The 27113-nt window shown below is 41.9% G+C and overlaps 1 protein-coding gene across 1 annotated transcript in view; it reads right to left on the bottom strand.

The window, feature by feature from the left end:
* SPARCL1 (SPARC like 1) overlaps nucleotides 1–27113 on the bottom strand; it is a gene marked incomplete at both ends in the record, with an annotated part of 37315 nt that overhangs the window by 6219 nt on the left and 3983 nt on the right. Inside the window, 3 exons of the mRNA XM_080343830.1 lie at nucleotides 317–386; nucleotides 1477–2637; nucleotides 5358–5411. Coding sequence (XP_080199956.1) covers nucleotides 317–386; nucleotides 1477–2637; nucleotides 5358–5411 — 1285 coding nt within the window. The remainder of the gene's footprint in view (nucleotides 1–316; nucleotides 387–1476; nucleotides 2638–5357; nucleotides 5412–27113) is intronic.

The raw sequence follows: 27113 nt of genomic DNA, 5'->3' as shown, positions 1-27113 counted from the left end.
CAGCACTGGCATGTGTCCCGTTCCTACATGAATCCAAGATCCTGTTCTGTGATTTCAATGCAAGATAATTCCTAGTCCAGTATAACGGACACAATTTGTGCACTGTCTAGACAAGTTATTCACAGACAAATGAATAAATCCAAGGGTGAATGGATGGGATTCTCTGGGAATGTAACTGGCACTGCAGGAATTATGCACAAGTGCAGTTCAGTCATGTGAAACATGTGCTGCCAAAGGCAGAAAAGAAATGCAGACCAGCAAATTCCCCAGCCAGAGAGAGTTAGCAGTGACATGACAGCTTTGCCTTGTGACTTACCCAGCAGAGCCCTCTCACTCCTGTTGCTTGCACTTTCCATCTTACCATAGGAACTGCCTGCAGTCGTAACCTGTAACATCACAGAGACAAAAGCAGAAATTGTGGTAAATCTTGGGAAGAAAAAGAAAGTACTCGGATAAAATTTTTTTCAATGACAACTCTAGAGCTGAGGCAGACTTTGCTCTGTTTGTAGCAGAAAGAGGTTGCTATGCAGAATGTGTGAGAAGCGCATAAAGCATCTGGTAGTATTAAGGTGCTCTGTTATTTGGAAAAAAATGTAGGAGGTGGAGAGAGAAATACAGGAGCCCAGTAAGGCTCCTGCACACCTGGTAGTTCTACAGTACTTGACACACAAGCAGTATAATGCCTTGAGGTTGACAGAATTGGTATTTCAAGTCTTAGTTTGTGCTGGGTCTCTCTAGGTGCAGTGGGCAAGAACTGCCTCTCAATGTGTCTTCAGTCCAGACCCCACTTTGGTGCTGTGGGGAGATATCTGCCCTCTTTTGAATGGATGCCTCCGTTTGTTTTTTTTTGTTTGTTTGTTTGTTTTAAATATTACAGATCCATGCTTAACAACCATAGCAAAACTCACTCTTTTCTGCTGAAGAACACCCCTGATAGTCCACTGGTTACTTAATGTGTGACTGCAATACAGAAGATCTGGGAGCATCATCCTCCTTTGTGTGAAGGGGCAAAGCTCACGTTCTTCATCTTGTGTGCAAGCATCATATCCACCAGGATGGTGATTTTTCTGGGGACTCTAGCCCTGCCTTTCCAAGCTGTTCACTTTTGTGTGGTAATGTTTAAAATATTTGGGAGAGGGGAGTGAACAGGCTTTCCTAGTAAGCCTGAGACTGGCTTCCAGGTTTTGTATGTATCTGTATTTATTTCTGTGTTTCATTACACAGCCTATTTGGGCTGGAGTTCTTATGTGACTTGTGCTAACTTCCTTTCTGGTACAATTCATCTAAATACTATATGTGAAGTGAAAGAGCACAAACCAGATTAATAGTGAAGAAAACAAGGTAAGATTCTGCCAAATGTTAATAAATTATACCTATTATTCTCCAAAATGTCCTTTTGGTCATTAGGAATTTAAATTTGGAACTAGTTTCCTCCCTGTTTCCTAGTATTCCAGCTTTATTTTAAAAAGAAATTACCTTGTTTTCATGTTTCATTGAATCCATGCTCTGAACAGAGCTACTTGTTTCCAGTTGTTGCTCGCTGTCAGAATTTGGTGTCTCATGATCATAATCGTCTTGTTCAGAATGAATGATGTCTTTAATCTTGACATTTTGGTAATCCTGAGTCTCTCTATGACCTGCAGCTTCATCTTCCATGGTTCTCTCCTCTTCATGCTCAGTGCTGGTGGTCTCTTGGTCATTACTCTGGATTCTCTCCTCTTCCTCATAGGCCGCTTCTTTCCAGATATTGCTGAGATCTTCCTCACCATCAACATCACCACTGTCATGACTATCATCATCAACACTACTGTCCTTTGCATCTTGTCTTTTCACCAGTGTGTCATGATCACTCTGATAACTTACTTGAATATCATGTTCCCTCTCTTGGCTTTGCCATTTGTCATCCTGCTCTTTGTTGTGTTTCTTCTGAGAGAGGATGTTTTCTTTTTCTTTATAGGGTTTCATCTGGCTGTCCTCCTTGTCTTCTTCGAGGTCAAATTTCTCACCGTGTCTCTTGGTTATCCGGATTGGTTGACTGGAATCTCTCAGGATTTCGTCAGATTGCATACTGTTTTCATTTTGCTGTCTTTTGTATTGTTTACCTTGATTTGTCCTGTGGCCTTTGTGATTCATATCTCTATAACCAGCTTCCTCATCCTCTTCTTCCACACCTTCTTCTTCATCGCTTTCATGGTTGTCTTCAGATAGACCAACTGTATTTTTGTTATGTTTCCACCTGTTAGGCTGATGATCAAGACTGAGAGTGTCCACGGGACTTCCTGCATCACCCAGAACATTTTCTTTGGCCATGTTGCTCTGTTTCTCCTGCCTCCTTATCTGGTGATGCTCAGAGCCAGACTGTTCTCTGCCATTGCTTTCTGAATCGCTGTCTTCGTTATCAAAAGCCAAACCTGGCTTATTGTGCAGTGAAAGGAGATTGATGCTTTTTAGGCTATTTTTCTTTTGATGCTTGTTACCGCTTCTTCCTTGTTTTTTAGTGGTCCAGGGCTCATCTCTGTGCTCAGTGTCTGGCACTGATAACTGTAGTCTTAGGTTTCTGTGGCTGGGCAGCAGATCACCCTTGTCTACATACTCCGTGTTCTCTTCCTTTGGAGCTTCAGGATTAATATCTTCAATCTTAAAAAAAAAAAAACAAAAACAAAACCAAAAACAAAAACAAAAAAATCCCACAACAACGGAACAAACAAAACAAAACAACCACAAACGAACAAACCCAAACCAAACAAAAACCAAACCAACAAACCCCAAGCAAACAAAACCAAAACCAAGTAAAACAATAAATCTAATAAATCTTAGAATTTATTTGAAGCCAATGCAATGTTAATTTTGCCTTGCATTGCAAAGCGTGATGCCGACTTTGTTTTCTTTGTAAATGCACCTCTTAAGCTAGCCCAGAGCATGAAATTCACTGCTGATGTAATTTCCATTTCCCAGCAAATTGGTTGGTTTGTCCCTTCTTTTATTGCTGGAGTTTCTCAAGGAGTCTATGCAACTCTGTTTACGATCTGATAGGAGATACATGGCACATGGGTGTCTTGTGAAATCCCTAAGTGCTTAATTGATAATTTAGCGTCATAACTTCAGGCACTTGTAGGCTGCAGTAATTATCACTTAGAGAAGGTGGGTGTGATACTCCTCTTCCTACAGAGACCAGTGGGAAGCCTGGGAAAAGAGGAGCAAGGGGAGAGAGCACCTTTCACAAGGTACTGTGGTATAATAGTAATTTCTGAGGAGTGTGCTGCATCTTAACTGTTTCATAATCAGTTTATTTATGTACTTTGAGTCTGATGCATCATTGCTTCCTAGCTGAATTCATCAGTAGCTTTTGTATTTGGTGGCAATGACTGTATCGTAAACTCACTGGGTATGTACAGGCATTTCCAGTAGCAGGAACATCTGTATGTCTGAAACACTGCTATGGGCATTCAATGTTGTTCATTGCTTACTACAATATAGCACCTAACAAGGATTTTCCTTAAAACTCTTGAGGAGTTATTTGTGAAGACAAGACCTCAGTGCCCAAGTTGCCAAAATAACGTTTCCTTTGATGTGGGCAGACTAACTGGAAATAAACACTCCACTAACAAATAATTATACAAATATTTAAAAAATGGTAGGATTAAAAATATTAATTTGGGTCGTGGCAGATCAGCTGTATCCTATTTCCTACAGTCAAAGTGGTATCTAAGTGTTTTGCGAGTTTATCTTTTGCCTCGTGTACTTGCTGATGGCAGGAAAAGTACCAGGCGATATATTTCCTTTCCAGGGAAATGTTGTAGGTTTGCTAAAATCTAATGAAAATTCGGTGAAGAGAGTTTTTTCCAGATTAAATGCGTGTTTCTTGGAGACCTTACAAAAAGTGATTGATGCTTTGCCAAGTATCTAAAAATTACTTTAAAACACTGGAAAATTAAGTTTTAACAAGAGTTTTCCTTACATGTGTTTTTGGGCACTGCTGTGTACAACATATTATATGTCTTTAAGCAAAAAGCAGTCTTCTGTGAAGGGCTTTCCATTCTAGAGTTAGAAAATATTAATATAAGGCCAACAGTCATTAAGATTGCCTCTTCTGGGTGCCTATATTTGAAGCAGTAGTATTTGAGAAAGATGTTGTGGCTCATGTCTTGACAAGAAGGCTTGTTGTGCACCACAGTCTCAATGTAGGTGTTCCTGGATGTGGCTTTCAGCTGCTGCTTTTTGTTAGACCTTTGTCCTCAGGATAAAATAAACTTTTAAGACTCAGTTGCTTGTGAAAATAGTTGGGTCTCTTAACATGATGGCAAATTTCAGTCAACGTAGCTGTAATTAGCTACTGTTAAGGGACAACTGACCTTTGGTAAATGTCACAAATTCACTTGGAACTGATGATTTGTTGGGTGTTGCAATGTTTTGTTTTGATGCAAGTGTCTTCTGTATGAAGTGTTTCTGGGAGACTGCAGGCTGCAAATGAGTGTTTGTACTATAATTTGTTCTGCTGGATACTTCATGATGAAAAGTTGGGTTTTTTTGGTTTTTATAATGCAGAGCACCATCCAGATCAGCAGGAAATGCATGTGGAAAGCTGCACAGAGTGGGATATAATGTGTAATTTTAAAAAAAGTTTATCATAAGAGCTGGGATTTTGCATTTGCTTCTGCAAAGCGTGCTCTGAATTTAGATGTTATAAAAAGTTCATTGGCTTGGAGCCAAGGCCCATTGTTTCTGAAACCACGGATGCTCACCAGAATGGTACAATAAGAAATAATTTTAATTTGGGTTAACCATGAGTACAAAATTGTGAAGCTCTGTTGTTAGCATGTGTATATGTCAAGTGCTGCTGAAGTAATCTCTCTTATTGCCATGAGAGTTGTGTTTTTGGCTTGTCAGCCACAGTGCACTTTTCTAAGATAAGCTGGATCTCTCTAACGCTCTATAATGTGAATAATGAAATCTATGTTGGCTAAAATTCTTGCATATTTGAGACTGTGTACGATCACTTGATGTATGATAATTTGAGGATTGCATCCTTGTTTACTGGAGCAGTGATGACCATGAATTTGACTGTCAGTGGGGCTTATTGTTTATACAAATATGAGTGTAATGTTTTTATGTGGGGATCTATTTAAGTAATTTTTTCAAATAAGTGAAACTTCTGTTCTGAGCTTTAGATTTTTGTCTTGTTCTGTTTCTAGCTATGTAATATGCAAAGCATGAGATGCTTTGTACAAATTCCTGGGGCAAAGGGGTGTACTTTTTAAACCCAAATCTATTTACCAGCCACTGCATATGTGGTCATGTGTCTTACATATTTCAGATGAAAAATATACGTTTTTCTATTTAAAGAACAATGAGAGTACCTTTTCTGGAGTTTTCTGTCTGTGGGTTCCAAGTTCGTAGTTTAAGGGATGGCTCTAGAATAGACAAATACACTCAATATCTGCATGTAAATGAAAATCTTGTACAGGGCAATGGGAAAACACAGAGTATTCACAGAAAGGGAAATTTTAACTGCACAGCAACAATAGCACGATGAGGACTTACTGGAATAGCAGAAGCTGATACTAGAAGACAAATGAAGAGAGCTACAGCCTTCATGCTTTTCAGATCTCGAACAGGACAACAGTTAATGGTACAGTGGCAGGTTTTGGAGGTTTCCTTTCTGCAAACAACATGAAAACAAACAAAAAGTCACAATTTGGGTATAATGGTTTAAAAATGATTACTGTAAGCAATGTAGTGGCTGATGTAACTTGCTGAGTCTGAACACCCACAATATTTCCATGCCGTGTTTAGTTGTATGTTAACTCAGGCATTAGAGCAGCTCATCTAGAGGACACTTTGGTCTTAGTTCTTTTACAGGGCTTAGGTGCTCACAAACTCTAGTGGTGTCACTGAAAGTCAGAGTTATGCATGCACATAGATACAACCCTGTAAAGTTCTACCCACTCTTCTGGGGTACTACTTTGTGAAAAATATCCCTTTTTATTCCATTCTGAGACATTGTCTGTTTGTGGCATCTCTCCAGCCAAGGTTTCTCCTGGCTTCTTTGCTATGTGGCTGTAGTATGAAGAATTCGGTGACGAAGCTTTGCTCAGCAGGTCTCAAAAGCCCAGAAATGCTGTCTGGGCTGCTTGATGGGCTGGTGTGGTTCTGCTTTGGAAGCAACAAACCCAACTCTGTTGCACAGTAGTGTGCGAGACGAATGGCTGGAAAGAACACACGGTGCATCAGGAATGTTTTTCAGGCTGCACTAATATCCTCATTTGAGTGAAAGGCAAGTCATTTTTACCTTGAGAGTGTCACCAGCAAATCTCACTTTTGCAGTGCACGTGAACTGGAAGTTTCTATGGCTGTAGTTGTGTCACTGGGAAAAGCAAAAATAAGTCATATTGTTGCTGTTTCCCTTTTATTTATTTATTTATTTATTTAAAACTGTATTGCATTCTTCTTTTTAATGTCCTTCTGTTCTTTTTTTTTTTTTTTTTTACCTTTATTTTCTGTATTCATACAGAATCACTAGGATTTTCCACTCTGCTTCTGTTTCTGCTCTCATTCTACTGGCTGTTCTTCCCTGGAAATTATCTCCTTGGTCTTCCCTCCCTTGCCCTTTAAAATATTTTCACTTTCCATCTCACACATATCCTTTTCATTTCTCCCCCTTTCCTAATGAAAGGCATGTCACCCTGTTCTTAGTTGAATAGCATCATGTTTCTTTTGCTGATTGAAGCATGAATGAAACAAACACCACCCTATGTTTAGTTGAAGAACATAATGTCTTTTGCTGGTCAAACCTCCTGGCATATGAAGGAACTGGCAGTGATTTCAAGTCAGTTTGGTCAACCATGTTCAGACATGTGAAGCTCAATGTACAGTTTCAAAATGTTGTTCATCCAGTTGGTTTTTCTTGGGAAAGAGGAGAAGCACAAAACCCCCAAAGGAAAATTCTAGGGGAGCTGATGTTTATGGGAGCCAGAGTGGTGAAGCAAGAAGCAAGGACTTGGAGCCTTACACTGAAATTTATGTTGGCTGCTGCTGTTGCTGCTGCTGTTGTTTGGATGGGGGGTTTTTTAGATGTAGAAGCTTGCAAAAGCATCCTGGCTACTGCTGTGCTTACCTCCGAAGTGTACACCTTGGAAGATCCCTGTGTTATACATTATTTAATGTCAATATCTTTTTGGTAATGAAGAGCAAAATTATTAGTGGGGCATATCTAGTATGCAAACGATTTTTCTCAGTTTACTCATTTAGTCCCCTAACTTTCTCTTATCTAATTATCTATTATCCCTTTGGTATCCTGAGTTAATTGTTTAAGATGTTTTCAGAGGGAAAGACAGAAAACAACAACAGCCATTAATGAGCACATGCAAAATGCCTCACTGTGCTGTGTATGGGCAGTCACTTCAGATCAAGACCAGTTTTGTTGGACTGAGGGTCGTGCAGGCAACTTGCCAGAACTGCAGGGGCATCATCCAGTTTCATGTATAGCTGTAAAAACTGTATGCCATACTTTTGAAAGCCTGGCAGGTGACTGAAGAAAGAAGTTCTTGAATGGCAGTACTACAAGACAGGTAATCTTGATTTCTGCATCTCCTGGTGAGCAGCACAGCTGTGGGCATGTCACTTACCCAAGTTTCTCCTTCTAAAAATCTCATTTGTCATATTTTTTTTTGGTAAACTAGTTTGAGAGCTACAAATGAAAAGCTTTGCATGTTGTATTTTGGTTTTATAGTTTTCAAATTTGGCACTGACTGTAAAAGTTGCTTCTGCCACCTTTGTCCAAACAATGAAAAAGCATTTGGAATAAATCTGAGTTAAGGTGGCAGGACAGGGCTTTTATATTATTTTTTCTCTTAGAAGCTTAGTGGCCCACAGGAAGCATAAATCTTTAGTTACTGGAGGAGTCTGAACACTCTGAATGGAGTATAGGAACCTAGTTGCGTATCTTTTTTTCTAGTCATAGTAGTCTAAATGAGTTGCAAACTTTTATAATATTTCTTCCCATAGTGTAGTCTGCCCAAAACATCAAGTAGCATTTCTAAACTCACTCTTAAACTGTAATGTGTGTGCAAGTGTTGCCAATGTCAGTTATTAGTTTTTGCCTTTCTGAATATGGCAGCAATACCGATTCCTGTGCAGCAAGTGTCTCCTCCTACTGTTTCCAGAGCAAGGAGTTTTGGGGTTCAGACAGTGCCTTGTAGTGGACCTGACTGTTCTAAGTTAACCACGTAATTCTGTGTCTCCTTCCTGTGACACCGGTCCCGTTGTGCAGCCAGTACAGGGAGCTGTTGGTGACTGGTGGCTGGAAAGCCATAGTCACAAAGATTTTTCTTTTCAATGCTGACGGTGCTCATGAAGGGAGAGCAGTAGGGGAAGTTGGGATGACTGCTATGAAAGCTGCAACATCAATCAACATAGGGAGAAAAACAACAACAACAAAAATCTTTATACAATGGTCTGTGGTCCCTTCTGTTCTCCAGAAGTGCTTCTGTTGGTGCCACTCCACGGTCACTTAGGCTCTGTTGACTTGGTTGGGCAGCCAAGAACTTTTGCCAGAATTCAAGAGCATTTCTTTGCTTGCTACATGTAGATCATGTGAAGGGTTTTAGGTGGTTTGCTGGAGCCAGAGCCAGGGGATTTGCAGCTCGAAGGATGAAGCTTAGTTAGATGGAAAAAAAAAAAAAACCAAACAAACACAAGGAACTCTTCCTGCAAGCCTACAGCCCTGTTGACTGCAAGGGTTGTTTCTCATGGCAATGGGATTTTTCTACTTGCTCATTTAGTCTTTCACTGTTACGAAAGAAAAGTCAATTTTAGTTTAGTGATAATATAGCTAGCCTTAGCAGGTACAGAGATGAGAAAGCTCTTGTGGGTTATATGTAATATTTGGCAATTAAGATGATGGTCATGGAAGAAATAAAGCATTAGCTAACTGTCATATGATACAAGGATCTGCATTGTGACATTCACTTTTTCATGCTGAGATCTAAATTTGAAGACACTTTGTTCTTGCTTTAGTTTCCAAATTTGTCCTACAGAACATAATTTCTAAAAACAAGCTTTTTCAACAAGTAAGATTAGCAGAATCACAGAATGTTAGGGATTGGAAGGGACCTTGAAAGATCATCTAGTCCAGTCCCCCAACTCTAAGCATAAGTCCCCAGAACTCTGAGTATAGAACTATTACACAAGAAACTATTTTAAAAGTAAGCAGATATCTCCCTGGAGAAATTTAGTCTCTATAATGCATAGGAAAACTTAGTCAAAAGATGAATATGAAATTTCTCTCTCTTTTTTTTTTTTTTAAACTAAGAATGAAGAATTTAAGACTTCAGGTTGGGGTCTTGAGAAAGCAACACTAACTAGGTCCTCCTGCCCCTTTTTTAGACTTGGAAAGAAGAATATGTTTTTTATGAAACCTGGAGAAGGCAAAAGCTCCGAGTCATTTATTCCATGGCAGTGAGCTCCCAGCAGGAGACACGTAGCTCTGCTTTAAATGGAAAATAAAAACATATTGCTATTCTTGATGTGGATGTGATAATTGCTCTGAATGACCCTTTTTCAGAGGACGGTGCACAGCTGCCCAGCTGAAGCAGAGTGAAGGGTACATCTGTGCACCAAGTACTATTGACACAGATGCAGTGGGCCATGTTTGACAGCTCTAAAGTAGGATCCTGCAGCTACTGCACGGCAAAGTTCGTCCATCTCGTGCGAGCCTCTGCCAGGGCTTGAGCAGAGTTGCTTTATGCAGAGTAGTTGCCTCTCTCATGATGGGCTGCAGGCAGCAGCCATATGTTGTTGTCTATGCATCCAAGAGCCCCTTGAGCATGAGCGTCTGTCCCAACCTGTGAGCAGTCTTGCAGAAGTATCTGTCGGGGTGACTGAAACCTCTGATTATCAGATTTTTAAAAGATTGAATGCTTCTCATCTTATTCTCACGAAGCTGGTGAGGGGCCTGGAGCACAAGTTTGATGAGGAGTGGTTGAGGGAACTGGGGCTGTTCAGCCTGAAGGAAAGAAGGCTGGGGGGAGACCTTATTGCTGTCTACAACTACCTGAAAGGAGGTTGTAGCACGAAGGGTGTTGGTCTCTTCCCCCAAGCAGCAAGAGATAGGACAAGAGGAAACGGCCTCAAGTTGTGCCAGGAGAGGTTCAGATTGAAGGTTAGGAAAAATTTCTTCATGGGTAGGGCTGTCAGGTGTTGTAACAGGCTGCTCAGGGATGTGGTGGAGTCACCATCCCTGGAGGTGTTCAAAAGATATGTAGATGAGGTTCAGTGCCAAAGTTCAGCTATGCTTGGACTCGATGATCTTGAGGGTCTCTTCCAATCAAAATTATTCTATGGTTCTATATGCATGATTTGCTAAGCTTGCAAACAGTAGCACTTTTCCCTCCAGTAAGGAGAGTTAGAAAAAGAGATATAAAGTTAAACGTCGGTTAATCCTCGAGATAAGCGCATTTTAAAATATGCCATTTAAAGGTTCACGATCGTGTGTCTTCTGTTCAGAAACCCAAAGGTTATAACTCAACAGCTCAAGTTTTAACTGAGATGATGGCTCATGTCCTTCAGCCTTCAGTTGCAGAGATTACTGCTCGGGGGCTATTTCATTCCTCGTGCTGCTGCAGTTGCTGGTGCTTTTGCTGGCACTCAAGCAATGCACTCTTGAGTATCAGAGAGACAACTTGGGAGCTTATCCCTGTGGGAAGGCTGCACAAGGGCTGCCATCTAATAAATTGTGTCAGTGGTCACTTGAAATACTGATTAGTGACATTATTTTTGTCTAGAGGCCCTGAATTAATGGCATCTGACATGCCTGCTGGTCTTGCCTGTTATTCTCAGCTATCACTTGCATTTTGTGCACCAGTCCAGCTCAGTTACCCAGGAGATTCAACAGGGTTCACTGTTTCTTGTTGTTCACAGCAGGAAGTCTGCCTCTTTAATAAAAAATTAGAGGGAATTTCAAGAATAGATGAGATGCCAAGTGCAGTCTTTCCTGCCGTCTCTGTATTTTGTTTCTGATTCAGCATTGTTGTCAGGCACAGCAAACCTCCTGCAGCTGCAACGTGGCAGGTTCTCTTGCCTTTTGAAATGCCCCCAGAAGTGATTAATTCTCAAAGACAGTGGCTGAAGGTGACAATAAATGTCTCATTTTTAATGAAAGAAATCATGCAGACTGACCTACTTTCAACTCTAGCATTGGCAGAGAACTCTTCATAGGCTTTTCTCATTGGATCTGGCTCTAGAAGAAGTTGCTGCCCAGTCTGCTGCCATCACTAATGAGTTTGAAAAGAGAACTGGAAGACTACAGGTTAATTTTAGTGTCTCATTGTGTAGAATGGGCATGCGAGCTCATTTCATGAGAATCCATGAAGAGTGATTATTATTTCTTTTTTTAATCACCCCATTGAAACTTTCTTGGACTGCAATAAAATTTGATGTCTTGTAATTCTTGTAAAAAGTCTCTGCTTGGTGCTATATCAAGATTGTTAGCAAGAAATATTGATGCCCACATCCTCGCTGGTAGGTGCTGTAACAATGTGGTCCTCGTGGTCAGGTAATGATTAAAGCACTAATACTCTGAGAGGATGGAAATTTGTGTACAAGGGGGAATTAATGAGTGTGGAAACGGAAAATTCTCTGTGCAACATCTGTTGTTTCTATAACCAACAGGTGTACATGATACTCTTGCATTCCAACTGGTATAGCACATTTTTACATATAGGTCTATATCAAAAGCCCTTGTGAGAGTCCTTGTATGCATGTTATATATGCATATAAGCTGGTTCATGCATGTACGTATATAAAAATTAAATGCAGAGTTTGAGGCAGAGTTCTGGTCTGACTAAAAGAAGAGATTTTAATAAGAAAATAAATAACCAGACCATAAAACTGTTCCACTTGTTTTGTACCAGTAAATATCTGCTAGTGGAAATCGATCCCTCCGATGCTACCAGTTTTAGAGCTGCAACAGCTCATGGCCATAAAGTCCTTCATGCAAAACAAGCAAACAAACAAGAAGAGGAGTGGGGAAAAAAACCCCACAAAACAGAAAACTAGACAAACAAAAAAAAAAGCCCCTCCCCAAGCCCCAGTATTTCAGGACATGTTAAGACAATTTTAAATAAACTATTCAGGTTCACTTAATGTAATTGTTTGATCTGTTACACTTCCCTTCTACCATTTGAATTAATTTTTCACTTGTTGAGTTCTAGATTTCTTTTTTTTCCTAGAGAATGTGTAGCTTAAGTCCAGTTCAAGCCAAAAGGAGATACTTTGATTTAATACGAGAAGAGTCAAAATAAAACCTTTTTAGTAGCCAGAATAATTTTCTCTATTTGATATGAATTGGCAGGTTTTGCGGTTTCCCAAAATATGCATTTCCTTCACAGATGCCCTGTTTGCTACAACTTTTTACCAGTTCTACCAACACCTTTGTGAGAGGCTCCAGCCACACAGTTTCTATCTCTCCTCTCTGTTATGGGAAAAAAGGAGGGTGAACCTGCTTTTTGTGGCCTTTTCTGTTGGATTGAGGTCCATGAATTGATATTACAGGAGACTGTGATAATCGTTAAGGAATCAGGTTGCACCACAGTTTGTATGCTTCTGCAAGAGGCTTTTATTTTGCTTGATTCTTGTTGGCCATCGCATAACGCTTTATTGTTTTGCAGGATCACATGGAAAATAATGGTCCCAGTGATAAGGTAAAGGTAATCTTCCCCGACACAATAACTGTCCAGTGCTTTCTCTTCTACAGAACATTTCTTTCAGTTCTAGGTATAAATGTCTGAATCGATTTATCCTCAAACACTGCCACTCTATGAAAGCTTCAGCTATTTCACAGTAAATGAAAAAAGCTTGCAGAGGGTTAGATACAATGTATTGTAAGGTTTTAATTAAAAATAAAGGAGAAACAGTACCATAGCAGTAGAAGAGGTGCTCCTCCCTGGTTAGCCACAGATGAACCAGAAATCCTCAAGCCTTGTGGAATCTTGCTGCTTTTCCTGTGATATATTTTGGCGTCTGATGTGGCCTCTCTCAGCAAGTGGGTTTTTCTGTGAGCCTCAATGAAGGGAAGATACTCTGTGGGTTTTGGTGCAAGTAAAGGAAAATATCTCCTAGGCTTCCATGGGATGAGGTGGGGGGATAAAGGGCTCATGTAATTCTGCTGAATTAATTGAATCTGAAAGACCATTCAGTGCTCACAGGCTGTGGGCCAGTGGAGCTCAGCCATTGTGTGGGAAGGACATATTAAGCCTTTTGCGGGGAGGGGAGCCCAAGGGTGCAGCGGTTCCTCCCGTGTTGGCTGGTCCCAGAAGAGCTGAACTGAGGGATCAGCCAGGGTGGTCACAGCGTGGGCCTGGGGGAAGGTAAAACACGGGGAATGCTGCTCCTTGCTGAGCTTTTCAATCTTGTTTCCATATACTGTAAATTCATGTCACTATGGATAAATCAGGGCATGCATCCCTGCAAAAAGAAAGAAGGTAGAGAAGTGAAAAGCAAAGCTCTAAATTAAAAATGTAATAAATAGGATCGGTTGGAGGATCTTGCATAACTTTTAAGCATTAGCTACTTGGAAGCTGTTACCATGGCTGTCCTGTCTCTTTGATCGCGATGCTACAGAGCAAGCTGGTGTAAGTGTGAAAACCCCTACAAGTGGCGCCTGCTTGCAGCAGATGCTTTGCAGCTTTTGGTTTTGCAATGACTCAGTATGAATGAGTTTAATATTTCTTTTTTTAATTTTATTTTTCTTTCCCCTTTCATCCTTCCATAAAATGCACCTCCTGAGCTGAAATACTTCCTCAGACGTTCTCAGATCAGAAATAGTTGAGCAGATGCACCAATGTAAGAAGACAGTCATTTCAGTGGCACATATGGTAAAGTCAGCAGGTCAGGCCTCCGGTTTCCCATTCTGCCAATATTTTGCCTTACTAGCGAGGACACTTTGTATATTGCGCTGACATAATTGAAAGCGAGGTCAAAATAAAGTAAGAACTGTAATGCACATGCTGAAAATGAAGTCATTTCAGATAATGTTTTAACGTTTTGCTTTTTTTTTTTTTTTTTTTTTTTTAAGATTTCAGTTTTACTGTCTTCTACTCTTTTCATCTCAAATGGTAGTAGACATGGTCAAGGTGATTATAGAAGACACAGTAAGAAATGTATGAAGATTTACCACGGTTCATGTGACCAACTGTGAAGTTCATTGTTAATTAAAAAAAAAATAAAATAAAAGAGAGGCTGGAATCACAGCTGAGCCCCATCTCTGTGGACCAAGCAGAAAATAAAACCTTGACAAAAGCCCATGAGAAATTCTTTAAATCCCTTCCCCTTTTATCTCTGCTGCTTTGCCTGGAAACTAATTCATGCTTATTGGAGTTGAAATTCTGCTGGTCTGTCAGCCAGTCAGCGCCTGAAAGGAGCAGTGATATTTCAGAACTCCCTGTGTTTGTTTTTTCTAAAAAAGATGAATGGTTTTATCTGTTTGAAACTTTGCTCTGTGCCACAAACATGCCTCTTTGTACTGTCAGATTAGCTTTATTGGGGGATGGAAGGTAAGTGGTTTCTGGTGATTGTTTAACTACTCCAGGTATGGACTGATCTTCAGACAACAGAAGATATTCAGGTAGCTTCCCAGAAATTAGGACAAATATTCCAAAACTAGTCTTATGCTAGCGAAGTGTGTATCTCATTTTCTCCAAAGACTTTCAGACAATGGCTATTAACATCGCCTTCAAATTGTTAATTCACAAAAAAAAAGCACCAGGCTGAGAAGAACTGTGCAGGAACTCGAAGCTGAAACTTGTAGGGGTTTGAAGGTTATTATTGAAAAATGTGGGTGTTATTTCTAAGCTTTTCTGTTTCTGTGTTTGAACAGCTTTCTTGGGACTTAAGGGGTGGGGGAGGAAATGTTTTGATTTTGAGGACCTTGAGGGATTATACATTGTTTATCAAAACTGTTACATATTTACAAAATGCTTCATTGAATCAAAATTTCTGGTTTGCGTTTGGTGACAAAATGCTCAGGTTGAGAAAAGATCCCTGTTTTTATTCTGAGTGTCATCAGGCGGCTTGAACTCGTGTCAGAGCCGTCAGCGCTAGTGGATGAGTCTATAGCGAGGTGTTGTAATTTTTTGAAACCCTTTTATTGACGGATTAACAGTTGTATCACCAGAAAGAGGTGCTGTACCATCGTGACAAAGTATGGGCACAGAGAGGGAAGCCATGTAGTTGCTGTGCTGGGAAACTGCAACCTAGAAATTATTTTTGTGACTCATTAGATGATTTCATTTGGAAAGAGAATATTTATATCCTGGTTTCCATTTTTGTTTCAGCTTTGTGCTTGTAGCCTGTGTGCTGGATATGGAAACGTGTCAGTGGAGAGCCACTTTTTTGTTTTGGTGGACTTTGGACTAATCCCCAATTAAATTAATTAAACTCAGATATTCCCTAAATTGCCGGATCCACACATGGTCGTTAGCAGTGAACGTGACAGCTTTCATGAATGTGTGCTTGAAGTGTCAGTGGGTCACATTCTGGAGGGCTGCTCTACTGTGCAATTACTGATGTACCTCACATAAAATACACAGTTTCATTTTAGATCTCAACTCTTTAATTGCACCCTATACTGTTATGGTGAAGTCATGCATTATCCAGCAGGAGGGTGGGAAAACTGGACATGTGGGGTTCTCCTTAAGAGTATTTTTATGCAAAATGAGTAATTACTGGTGAATATTGATGATGGCCTTCAAAAGTCTAACTGGCAGTGAGGAGTGTGACTGTCGGAATGAAAAAAGCTACATGTAGAGGAAAGGGAAAGGGCTAATATGCAGCAAACAAGAAAGAAAAAGTAAAGACAGAAGAAAGAACACAAATGAGTACAGGGAGGTGAAGATAATTGATTTATCATCTCAATATGACAGCTGCTAAATGGACACTTGAAACGAAGAAGAGGAAAAGCTCAGTAAAGTTTGCCTGACATTTATTAATATATCTGTCTTGCATTGTATTCCCTGGCAGAAATGGTCTGTGGGTATGACTGACTCGGAGGGAGAGGGAGTTAGGCTGAAAAGGCAAGTTGTTTTTTGTTAGAGAGCTGTCTGCCCGTCTGCATGCGTGGTCCAGCCAGAGACCTGCAGATCTCTGCCCACAAGAGAGTGGTGTTGAGCCATCCACGTCCATACCGGGTACCAGGGTTCAATTCACAGGCTTTGTAAATGTGAAGTATGTTTTGACATCGGTGCTAGTTCTGATTCACAAATAAACTCTGGCTTTTCAGTCAAATATGCTTTACGTTGAACTGAAAAAAAAAGTAAGCAAATTGGAATTCAAGTGGGGTTTTTAGAGCTTATAAAGGAACTGTGCTTGTACACTGGCTATTGTATCCGTTATATTGTACCGAGTTTGTGTGCTCCTGCTTTTTCTCTTTTTACCGGAGGGGGAAACGAAGACCACAAATAAAACCAGATGGACATGAAAACAGTTTGGGTCTGATCACAGCCAGGGCTGATCATGCAGCGCTGATGTGTGTGTGCTGGGGCTTCCCTGGGCATTGCAGATTATTGTCTGCCGCATGGTGTGGATAGGTCTCTGAGCATATAGATGTCTGATTGCCTGTTAGTTATTCATTAACAGCTCTTCAGGAAATTAAGAAAGGTCTCTATAACTTCCTTACCAAATGTAAAGTGAATCACTGATAATTATAGAGTTTATATAATATATATTTGTATATATACACACATATATAATACATCCTCTAGACTAAGTTACAATAGTATATTACTCCTTCCTTCTATTTTACCTCAAAAGAAAGAAAACTTGACTGCCTTCTGAAGGGTCCTTGTACTGAATTTGGACTGAAATTTTTATACTCTGAAAAATTAAATTTCAGCACAGTATTTTTGATTCTAAAAGCTGCCCTTCTCAATTAGAGATCAGCCAAGTCCTGAGCCCTTCTGAGATTAACAAGGATCTCTTAAGATGGAGGATAATAATAAATGTATATGAGCTGAGGATCTATACTTTCAAACTGGTCTATCTCCTAAAAGGTTTTTCAGAGAAAAAGCTCAACAAAATGTAGCATTAAAAACATTTTTAAAATCCCAGAGAGACTAAGTTAAAAGTCCTCCTATATGTTCTTTTTAGCCTGTTACGTGGCCAGCTCTGTGTCTAAAAACAGGTTCAAGAGCCATACAGATTATGTATTTTCACATTTTATCTCATGTGCTAGTCCAGTAGTCCCCCCATCATCAAAGTTTTATTCCATAGAGGAGTTCTTTCCGCTTGCAGATTGTAATTATTTGACTTTCTATGCAGCATCTTCCAGTCCTGCACCGATCTCAGGTCTCATGAGCAGCCTCTCTTCAGTGGGGAAGCTGATCTCTTCGCTGTATCATTATCTGCTTGCACAGGGCAAAGACCTGATCCTATGGGAATCATGATTTATCAAAAACATATATTGCTTTTTTTAAAAAAAATTGCTTTTCTCTCTGTCTCTCTCTCTTTCTGTCTCTCTCCCTCCTTTCCTTCCCCTCTTCCCCTATTAAGTGCTGTGCTGAATTTGTTTCTGTGTGTGATTTTCATGACGCCTGGGGAGTGCCAGCCAGGGCTCTTGCCTCCTGCGTGCACGGACATGAGTCGCACTTGTGATGCGTGGGAACGGACTCCAAAATGGGCTGAGGCTGCTAAATTGGGCACACGTCCTTCGAGGTGTGATGCAGTTTGGTGTATTGGAAGCTCTCGTCCTGTCTCCTGTGAGCTGCTGCGCTGGGCTGTGTTGTGTTTGACCACATTGCCTATGTAAGCTGAAATTAAAAGTTTAAAAAAGAGAGAAAGAAATAAACATCTCTCCCAGGCAGGGAACATTTGAGTCCTGTTGGGGAGGAGCTATTTTAAAGCTCAGACTGAGGGACGGCTATTTTTGCCCTTCAGACAGACAGACTCAGCTAATGGTCTGTATTGTTCAAAATGTTTTGTTGACCAAATTTTTAAAAGGAGAAGAAAAAAAAAAAAATAACAGGAAAGGTCTTTAAACCAGCATAAGGGAGACATGGCTCTAAGTTGAGAAGTTCTTATCTATACCTGAACCCTGCCATAGTTCAGAGGTGCAGAGATGGGCTTTTGCTGTATTGTTCAAGTATGCATTTGCTTTGATAATGAGAGGCAGAGCCTGAGGCTAGCGGGAGTATTTTAAGGGCAATTCTGCTGAAAGCACTCACAGAAGTCATGCAATCTCCACGTGTAGCTCAGGAGTTGGTGGTTATTTCACTTAATCGCTTCAGACACACGGTGCAGTTAGAGGCTTTTGGGGAAGTGTAACGCAGAGAGTTATCCAGCAGAGACTGCTGTCCCAATAGCCTCGTGTGTTGTGGCTCATCTTCCTCATTGCTGATGTTTCACTGAACCTTACGACTGCCTATGTAGATGGATTTAAGTCTTGGAGTGGGGGTTTAAAACACATTACATATTATGGATCATTCAGTATCAAACCCCCCTGCCATGTGAAGTGGCTCTGCAGCCATTGGGGAACACCATGCAACAAATGTAAGCGGAGAAAAAAGCCGTGTCCGCTTGTGACGGGGAAGCTGATGTAAAAAGCACGCAAAGACTCACAAAGGAGTTTGTCAAGACTGTGTATTTAACAAGTGTTTTGGTGATGACAAGCAGCAAAGCCTCTGTCCAAAAGATCATTGCACTTAATCTGTTCCTTGTTGATGCAGGAACAGCACGGACTTAGCCTGGAGTGTCAGCATTTCCTATCATGGTCATGGTTCTGCTGCTCATATCCCATATAGCCTGGAAGTGGCTGAGGGAACTGAGGTTGTTCAGCCTAGAGAAAAGGAGGCTGAGGGGAGACCTTATAGCTGTCTACAACTACCTGAAAGGAGGTTGTAGCATGGAGGGTGTTGGTCTCTTCTCCCAAGTTAACAAGGGATGGGACAAGAGGAAATGGCCTCCTGGGGCAGGGGTGAGGGTGTTAGATTGGATATTAGGGAAAAAGTTTTCATGAAAAGGGCTGTCAGGCATTGTAACAGGCTGCCCAAGGAAGTGGTGGAGTCACCATCCCTGGAGGGGTTTAAAAGATGTGTAGATAAGGCTCTTAGGGACACGGTTTAGTGACAGAGTTAGGTTATGTTTGGACTCAATTATCTCGAGGGGTCTCTTCCAACCAAAATTATTTCAGCACTAATGCCAGCTTTCTCTTTCTCATGACTCAGCAAAAAACAATTTGTGGTATTGCATAGCCCTGCTCCTGGGTGTCTCTTTACCCTGCCTCCAAGGCAGCATTTCAGGGAGCTTCCCTTGTTGTTTTGGTATCCCCTGCAGCATTGTGCCCCTTGTCTTCTGCCCTGGGTGACTGCTCCTCCCTTCCCTTGGGGGTTTGCTCTGTGCATGCCGGACTTTGTGCAGTCGCCTCTTCCTCAAATAGAAGTAAATACAGAGGAGCGAGCATGTGTTGTTTGTGCAAGCCTGAAGGTCAGGTTCCTATCAAACGTATGATGTCTCGCTGTTACAGCCTCTCGCAAGAAGTGTCTGTGAGTGGGTGGGTGTAATGTCAGTTGTTCAGTGAGCGATGGGTTTAAAAATAACACTTGTCAACTACCTGAGGGGAGCAGTTTTAGAAGGTGCTCCACACCCAAGACAATTTAGTTGTCTGATGGGGAAGGTATTTGAAGAGATGTTTATTTTAAACAAAATTTAACTAAACATGAAGAGAAGAAGATGCTGAGAGGAGATAAATATCTTGCAGACTCGAGCAGCATTGGTGTTACAGTGGCTGGTGGCTTTTCTCGCAGCTCTAATGCCTCTTTGGGGTAGCTCAGGTCACTAGATTTGTATGGGGAGAGGGGAACAAAGAGGTGATGGGATGGGGTGGGCTGGGAGGGGAATGAGAGGCAGCTTGCTTTTCATGTGGTGCCAGAGACCTTCTGCGAGAAAGGAGGAGTGAGGAAAGACAAATGCATTTGCCATGAGATGTTCATCTTCTCTAGCTCCTCCAGCACCAGAAGTGCAGAAGATGTTTACGTCTCACAGGTTGTCTGAGTGGTCATTTCTCCATTAGGCAAAAGGTTGCAGTTGGTAAAGGCTTGATGTAATTAAACCATTCAAGATGTGTCTCACGTAGTAAAACTTTTATTTCTATTTATTTCATTTTCTTGCTATTTAATTCTTGTTTGATCATTTCCTTGCCATTGCAGAAACATCTTGGTCAATTATACAGTATTGTTGTAAAAGTGTTTCTGCTGCCTTTTGCCTAAATGAAATAAGGATAATAGAGCAGAGCATTCTTTTGAGATGCCTTTTTTTATATGTCTGTTTCAGTGCATTTTATTAAAAGGGTTTTAGACATCTTTTAGTCAAAGACTAGTATTCATTTCCAGGTACCTTTCTCTAGAGCTGTAGCAATGACTTCCTGACTGAATGAGTTGTACTAATTTCAGTGCTGAAAATCCCAAAAATAGCTGTGGGGAGAGGAATCAAATTATAGTTTTAGTATGGGATGAGGTGGTGGGAAGGAGAAGGATGCTGCACCTTCTCCCTGCCCTCAGAGGGAAGTGGGACCCAAATCAGGAGCAAATGAAGCACCATGTGGAGGCACAACCTTGTGGGGGGCTGTGACTGTCACCTGCCTTCCCCCAGAAACTGAGCTCCTGAAGTTCACAGCCTGAAAAAAAAAAAAAAGTCTGTCATCAGCACCACCATTGTAGAGCAAGATCTCCATGGCCATCACATCAGGATGAGCTCGTGCCCATTTCTGAGCAGTTGCACTCAGAATCTTGTGAGGGGGCTGAGAGCATTCACAGCTAGTATAAAACCAAGAAAATACCAACGGTATTATTGAAATAATAGAATCATTTCAGTTGGGAGAGGCCCTCAGGATCATTGAGTGCGCAACCATAACTGAACTCTAGCAAAAACCATGTCCCTAAGAACCTCGTCTAAATGCGTTTTAAACCCCTCCAGGGATGGTGACTCCACCACATCCCTGGGCAGCCTGTTCCAATGCCTGACAACTTTTTCTGTGAAGAATTTTTTCCTAACATCCAATCTAAACCTCCTATGCACAACTTGAGGCCATTTCCTCTTGTCCTACCACGTGCTACTTGGGAGAAGAGACCAACACCCTCTATGCTACATGGATTTGGAAAGCTCCAGACCTTCATGGTTATTAGTCTGGATCTAATCATTATAGAAAAGTAAAGAAAGAATAATAATTTAGAATGTTTCTACATGTAAAATTCTCAATAATATAACACTATACATTTGCTATTAATAGTTCTTTTGTTAACCCTGAAGCCACAAGACCCAGGCCTGAGCTTTGGTGTGCTGTGCTTAGCTGAGGAGTCTGCAGTGCCCAGCATGTGCCTGTCTCTTCCTCCCCACACTGGTTCCTCCCCATGCTGCATCCTACACCTCCATCATAGAATCATTTTGGCTCAAAGACACCCTCAAGATCAAGTCCAACCATTAGCGTAACTCTAGCACTAAACCATGTCCCTAAGCAGCACATATATGTCTCTTTTAAACCCCTCCAGCGATGGTGACTCCACATCTTCCCTGGGCAGCCTTTTCCAATGCCTGACAACCCTTTCTGTGAAGAAGTTTTTATAATATCTGATTTAAACCTCCACTGGCGCAACTGGAGGGCATTTCCTCTTGTCCTATCACTTGTTACTTGGGAGGAGACCAACACCCTCCATGCTACAAACTCCTTTCATGGCAGTATTTCCCTACACTGTGTCACCATGTTGGAATTGTGGCCATAAAGACCTGGCCAGCTACAGATGTGGCTGTCACAGCCAGACCTAGTACAACACACACTGAGTCAAGACAAGCTCAGATGGAGCAAACCTGGCTGGTGTTTCCCAGTACAGCATGTGGCTAGCATTGGTTTGCTAGTGGATCTATGCTGGGAAATGAGTTTTCTTAAGAAGTCAGCTAACGTGAATGGTTTTGGATGATATCTGTTTGAGCACACCATTGGCATTAATGCTTGATCAGTTTGTATGGGTTTGGTTTTCATTAAAAGGAAAAATAACTATGAGAGGGCCAAACCAAAACCTCCAAACCTCCTCTTATTCCATTTATTTTTCAGTTGTGTGACGAGGCATTGGAAGCAATGGAAAGATTTGAGCTTACCTGCTGGAGCTGGAGCACATGAATCATATATAGAAATGACGGCTGTGGGCATGGGCAAGATTTGCACGTGGGCTGGGCAGTGAAGCATTTAAGCCCACAGTGCTGAGAGGATTACAGGTGAGATGGAACAGTTTTTGTGATTCTGGCCCCACTTCTTCAGTGAGGAGTGCCTGGAGCCTGCTGAAGGCAGAGGGTGCCCGGGTGTGTAAGCTGAGGGGTGACGCTGCCAGGGCTCCTCCTCCAGCTGGGTGGATGAAGGAAGTCCTTTCATGGCTCTGTGTTCCCATTTGGGCAGCTTCTGGAGAGGTGCCTGGCGGAAGACAGAGGTGTTGATGCCACTTCCTTATAGAAAACCACGAAATGTAGGTTGTAATTACATCTGGGCTGAGCAGCGCTGCGCCCGCAGTTAGCTTACGTGACTTGAGAAGGCAAGCAGTGCTGGAGCTCACGGGCGTTTCAAGAGGCACAAGTATTAGAAACCCTCAGGAAAGCTTTCGTCAGTGACTTAAGCCCTGAGGTCACTAAAAAAGAAAAATTAAAAAAAAATTGCAGAGGAGTTTTGTGTACCTGCTCCAGCTGTGGGACTGCAGCAGTTCTTAACCCCGCTTCCCCAGCCAGCACCTTGCAGGCGTGTGTTTGCATCAGCCTTCCCTGCTTGGTTATCAAACATCTGCCTGTCATCTTGTTTGTGAATTGTTATGCAAAAGTGTGAATTCTGTGCATGTGGTTAATTGCTTATCCAGTATTCGCTTCTTAGGAGACTTTTTTTTAAGATTTTTGCTTGCGTGATCATACTTGCTGCATGATATTCTTGTGTGTATTCAGCATGCCGAAACAAGCATTGTGTGACAAGAGGGACTTCCAGTGGGAATAGTGAAGAGGAAATGGCCCAAGTCAGAAGGTTGTGATTAGCACATGCAGTCATATGTATGTAACTCCTTTGAACCATTGAATTCAGCTGGAAGTTTAACAGGGTGTGGATATACTTGTCCAGCAGAATTAGTCTGTTGTGTAAGACTTCAGTCTGGCATTGACATTGTGCTTGTTTAAGCTGATCAGTACAGAATTACAAAGAACAACTAGGGGAAAAAAAAAAAAATAAAGCTTTATTCACAAATAGATCAAATGAGTAAGAGTGTTGAAGTTGTCTTGTTGAGAGTGAGCAGTTGATCCAGCCCTATAACTGATATCTGAGTCAGTTAAAACTGATCCCTGGGGTGAATAGATAGAAGATGTTCTGAAACTAGATCTTAAAAGCTGTAACACTCAGTTCTTATTGCAGTCGGTGTGGATGTGGATTTAATATTTGTTTATCGCTGAAAGTGGTTTAACACAGGCATGTAGAATCCTATATAATGTCAATTAAATTCTATAGCATTTTTATTATGTAGACCCTTATACAATATGGAATATTGTTATGAAAGATGCGGCTACAGAACTCATGTAATAACAGTTAATAAAGAGTTAGATCATCAACTAAATGTAGAGGATTTGTCAAACACCTGTGAAATGATTTAGATAATAATTTACTCAAAATGCGTTTAGCACTGGAAATTAGGCTGTTTCTGATGAATCAAACAGGAGGAACACTGTGCCCCTCTGCCTGGTGAGGGCATTGATGTGGTCCTGTGGCTGGTTTGGGTTGAGTTTTGAACAATGAGGTTTTAATTACTTTGTAAGCACAGGAGGAAATTTGCACGTAAAGAAGCAGGCTGCCTTGATTCCTGGAAAGCACTTCTGCTGTCCCACAAATTTAGTATCTTCTGCACTGTTTCTATTTTATGTGGATGTATTTATTTGTTGAGTCTTCTCTGAGTTCTTTGGGTTCGTTGTGTGTTTGTTTGGTTTTTTTTTTTTTTGGTAATGTCCATTAACATTTTGAAGTCAAAAAAAAAAAAAAAAAAGAAACAAAAAGAGGGTAAGGGAAGGCATGTTGTCAGCATTAGGGGAGAATATCTCAGCTCAGGCATTTCAGGGATTTAGCTCATTGCAGACTGGACCAGCTTGGAGATATGATTTCCCATCCCAAGCCAGAACGAGGATTGGGTAACCCTCTTTGTGAGAGGGCCCGGCATGGGACGCTTTCCAAGGAGCGTGTGGACCTTGGCACAACAGTTGATGCTTTGGCTGTGCAGCAGGATTTGCAGTCCAGCGTTGGTCGGTGATGGGGACTGTCTTTCACACAGAGCTGTGACGGCAGGTCCCCTTGCTCTCAGCACCCAGCCAGCTGGCAGAAGGCTGGGCTGTCCTGGCCCCCAGTTGCTCAGCATCTCTCCAGGAAACAGCTCGTAGTGGAGAAAGCACCGCAAGCTTTTGAAAACTTGCTTCTGTCCTTAGGAAGTAAGAGCTAAATTGCTGCCGGTCTCCTGCTCAGGGCTACTCTGACAGCATCTATCCAGCTTTTCCAGGCTCCCAGGGGACTATGGTAACGCTTCCTGCCCAGCTACACCAAGCAGTGATAAATTTAGCCCAAGTGAGCCATAATGACAGTACAGGAACCAGAGGAGGGCTGACCAGCCTCCAGGAGGAGGGTCTGGCTCTCTGTACAGACGTCTTCAGCCCTGTCCTGACCTCTCTGCCCATTCCGGGCAACCTGTGCCTCTGCATCACTCATTTATACTCATGCGGTCCCTGTTTCATATAATAATTCACATCAGCCATATCCTTCTGCTGTTTTTTTCTTCACCCCCTGCCCCATCCAACAAGAAATCAGAACAGTATGAAATGTCTAGACAACCAATAGGCACACATACGTGCGAGGCTTCATCCAAACAGATTGTGAAGGCCACACGCTGTTTTTGCAGCTCCCCTGCCAAAAAGAAGCTGGAGCCGTATGTGTGGAGGACAGTGCCAAGGAAAGATGGAGGCTGTGGAAGGGACCAGCCTCAACCTGTCCCCAAAAATGTAAGTGCAAGGGGCTGAGCAGCGTCCATTTGTACTTTCCAGCATTTAGTAAGGGGCTTCTGCATGTGATGGTCGAGCGTGCCCAAAACCTGGCAATTAGGGATGTACCCAGTTATTCACAAGTAGAACTTGTGGCTCCTGTAAAACAAATGGAGCTGGCACCTGTTACACAAGCACATCTTGTACATGGAAAAAGCAATCGCATCATTGCTCTCATAGTTGTTTTTAGTTTTAAGAGTTAATCTCTGCCTTCTGCACAGAGCCCAGCCCGTCTACCTGCAGCCTCCAGCAGAGGTGGAGGCGGCTGCACAGGCATTGCTTTGGCAAGTGCCTCTCTGCGTGGCATTTTCTTCTAGGGGAAAACATTTGTGAAGAGCAAGGGCCCAGATGCTCAGAGTGAGGTGGGAGAAAAATGCTGGAAATAGAAGTGAAGCAAGCACAGGTTTAACTTGAGAAATGGGGAGAGGGGTTTTGGGAGCTTGTGTTGGAAAGAGCATGGTGCATCTTGCTGGAATCACAGAATCACAGAATGGTTGGGGTTGGAAGGGACCTCTGGGGATCATCTAGTCCAACCCACCTGCTAAAGCAGGTTCACAGAGCAGATGGCACAGGAATGTGTCCATGTGGGTCTTGAATGTCTTCAGAGAAGGAGACTCCACAACCTCTCTGGGCTGCCTGTTCCACTGATCTGCCACCCTCAAAGCAAAGAAGCTTCTTCTCATGTTTAGCTGGAACCTTCTGTGCTTCAGTCTATGCCCATTGCCCCTCATTCTGTTGTTGGACACCACTGAGAAGAGCCTGGTCCCATCCTCTTGATACCCACAAGGTGGGTGGGAAGGACAGGATCACGCTGGTCACTCTCCATCAGTGATGTCACTGTGACTTTAAACATCCACTATGTATTTCAGCCTCAGATAGGTACCTGATACAGGGCAAATGATCGGTGCCTTCAACATGCTTGTTTTCTCAAACTGTAAATGGAAACATCATGGTAGATACGTAAGGGTGGGTTAATGATCCTGTCTCCATCCTGTCAGGGGATAAGGAGAGAGGGCTGTTGGTCTTGTGCAGGGTCTGGCTTTTGGGGACCCCTGTATGGGTCTGTCATTTGAGGCTCCAGAACTCAGGCTCTAATGACTTGTTTTGGTGGGGTTTTTGTGTTGTGGTTTGTTTGTTTGTTTGTTTGTTTTTCCCAGTGAGGAGAAATAGCAAATTTTAAAGACTTAGCTTAAGCCAAACTTGTGCATACTTTTGTGCTGTGAAAAAACACAATGCTAACATCCATCAGCCGTATATCACAGTGTGATATATGAGGTTTGCTGCCAGGAAGGTTTGAAATATCAATGCTGTTCTTCAAAAATCTAAAATGTTACCATTAGCTACTGCATTATGTGTCATATTACTGCTATCTAATGCAGATAATATTTACTCAGACTTCAGGGAACAAGCACAAGCCCTTTGCTCAGCTCCCTTGCAGGTACAGAGGAGACAAAATCCAGGCTGCTTCTCTGCTCTCTGCCCTCAGCCTCTGGTCATGGTCAGTCTCCCTGCAAAGCAAGGAGTGACATGGGGACCTGGCTGGTTTGAAAGGTCGAGCATCGTTTTTTCAGAGGAGTATGGGAACAAATATCTCAGCATTGGACACTGGGTAATTCCCACTGCTAACATGGCACATACTGGTGAAATTAGCATTTAGGAGACACGTTTTTTCCTGCCTGTTCCCCATTGCAAACACAGTGCTGCAGTTTAGCACCTCTCACCAGTATGTGCTTGGCAAAGGGATGTGGATTCAAGAATGAGGCAGGAGCAGGCATTGAGTGCTTGGAAAAGGGCTGAGGACGTGTGCCTTGAGTCCTGCTCTCATCCTGGTCTCTCCTGTTCTAGTCCATTCATGGGTCCTTTTTCTTTTGATGCTGCTGCTAAAACCCTTAGGTATATTCAGAAGAGAAGTGCCCAAGAAATGTAAATATTATGTAACTACTTACACTGAAAGAAAAAGGAGAGCATCATTAGGTGGTTGGTTTAAAAAATAAAATAAATTTTAAAAAACCCAAAAAACAAAAAACCAAAAACAA

Source organism: Nesoenas mayeri (assembly GCF_963082525.1).
Source record: "Nesoenas mayeri genome assembly, chromosome: 4".
NCBI classification, from domain to species: Eukaryota; Metazoa; Chordata; class Aves; order Columbiformes; family Columbidae; genus Nesoenas; species Nesoenas mayeri.
The sequence above is the reverse complement of the archived record's forward strand: the minus strand, read 5'-3'. Positions and strand labels throughout refer to the sequence as shown.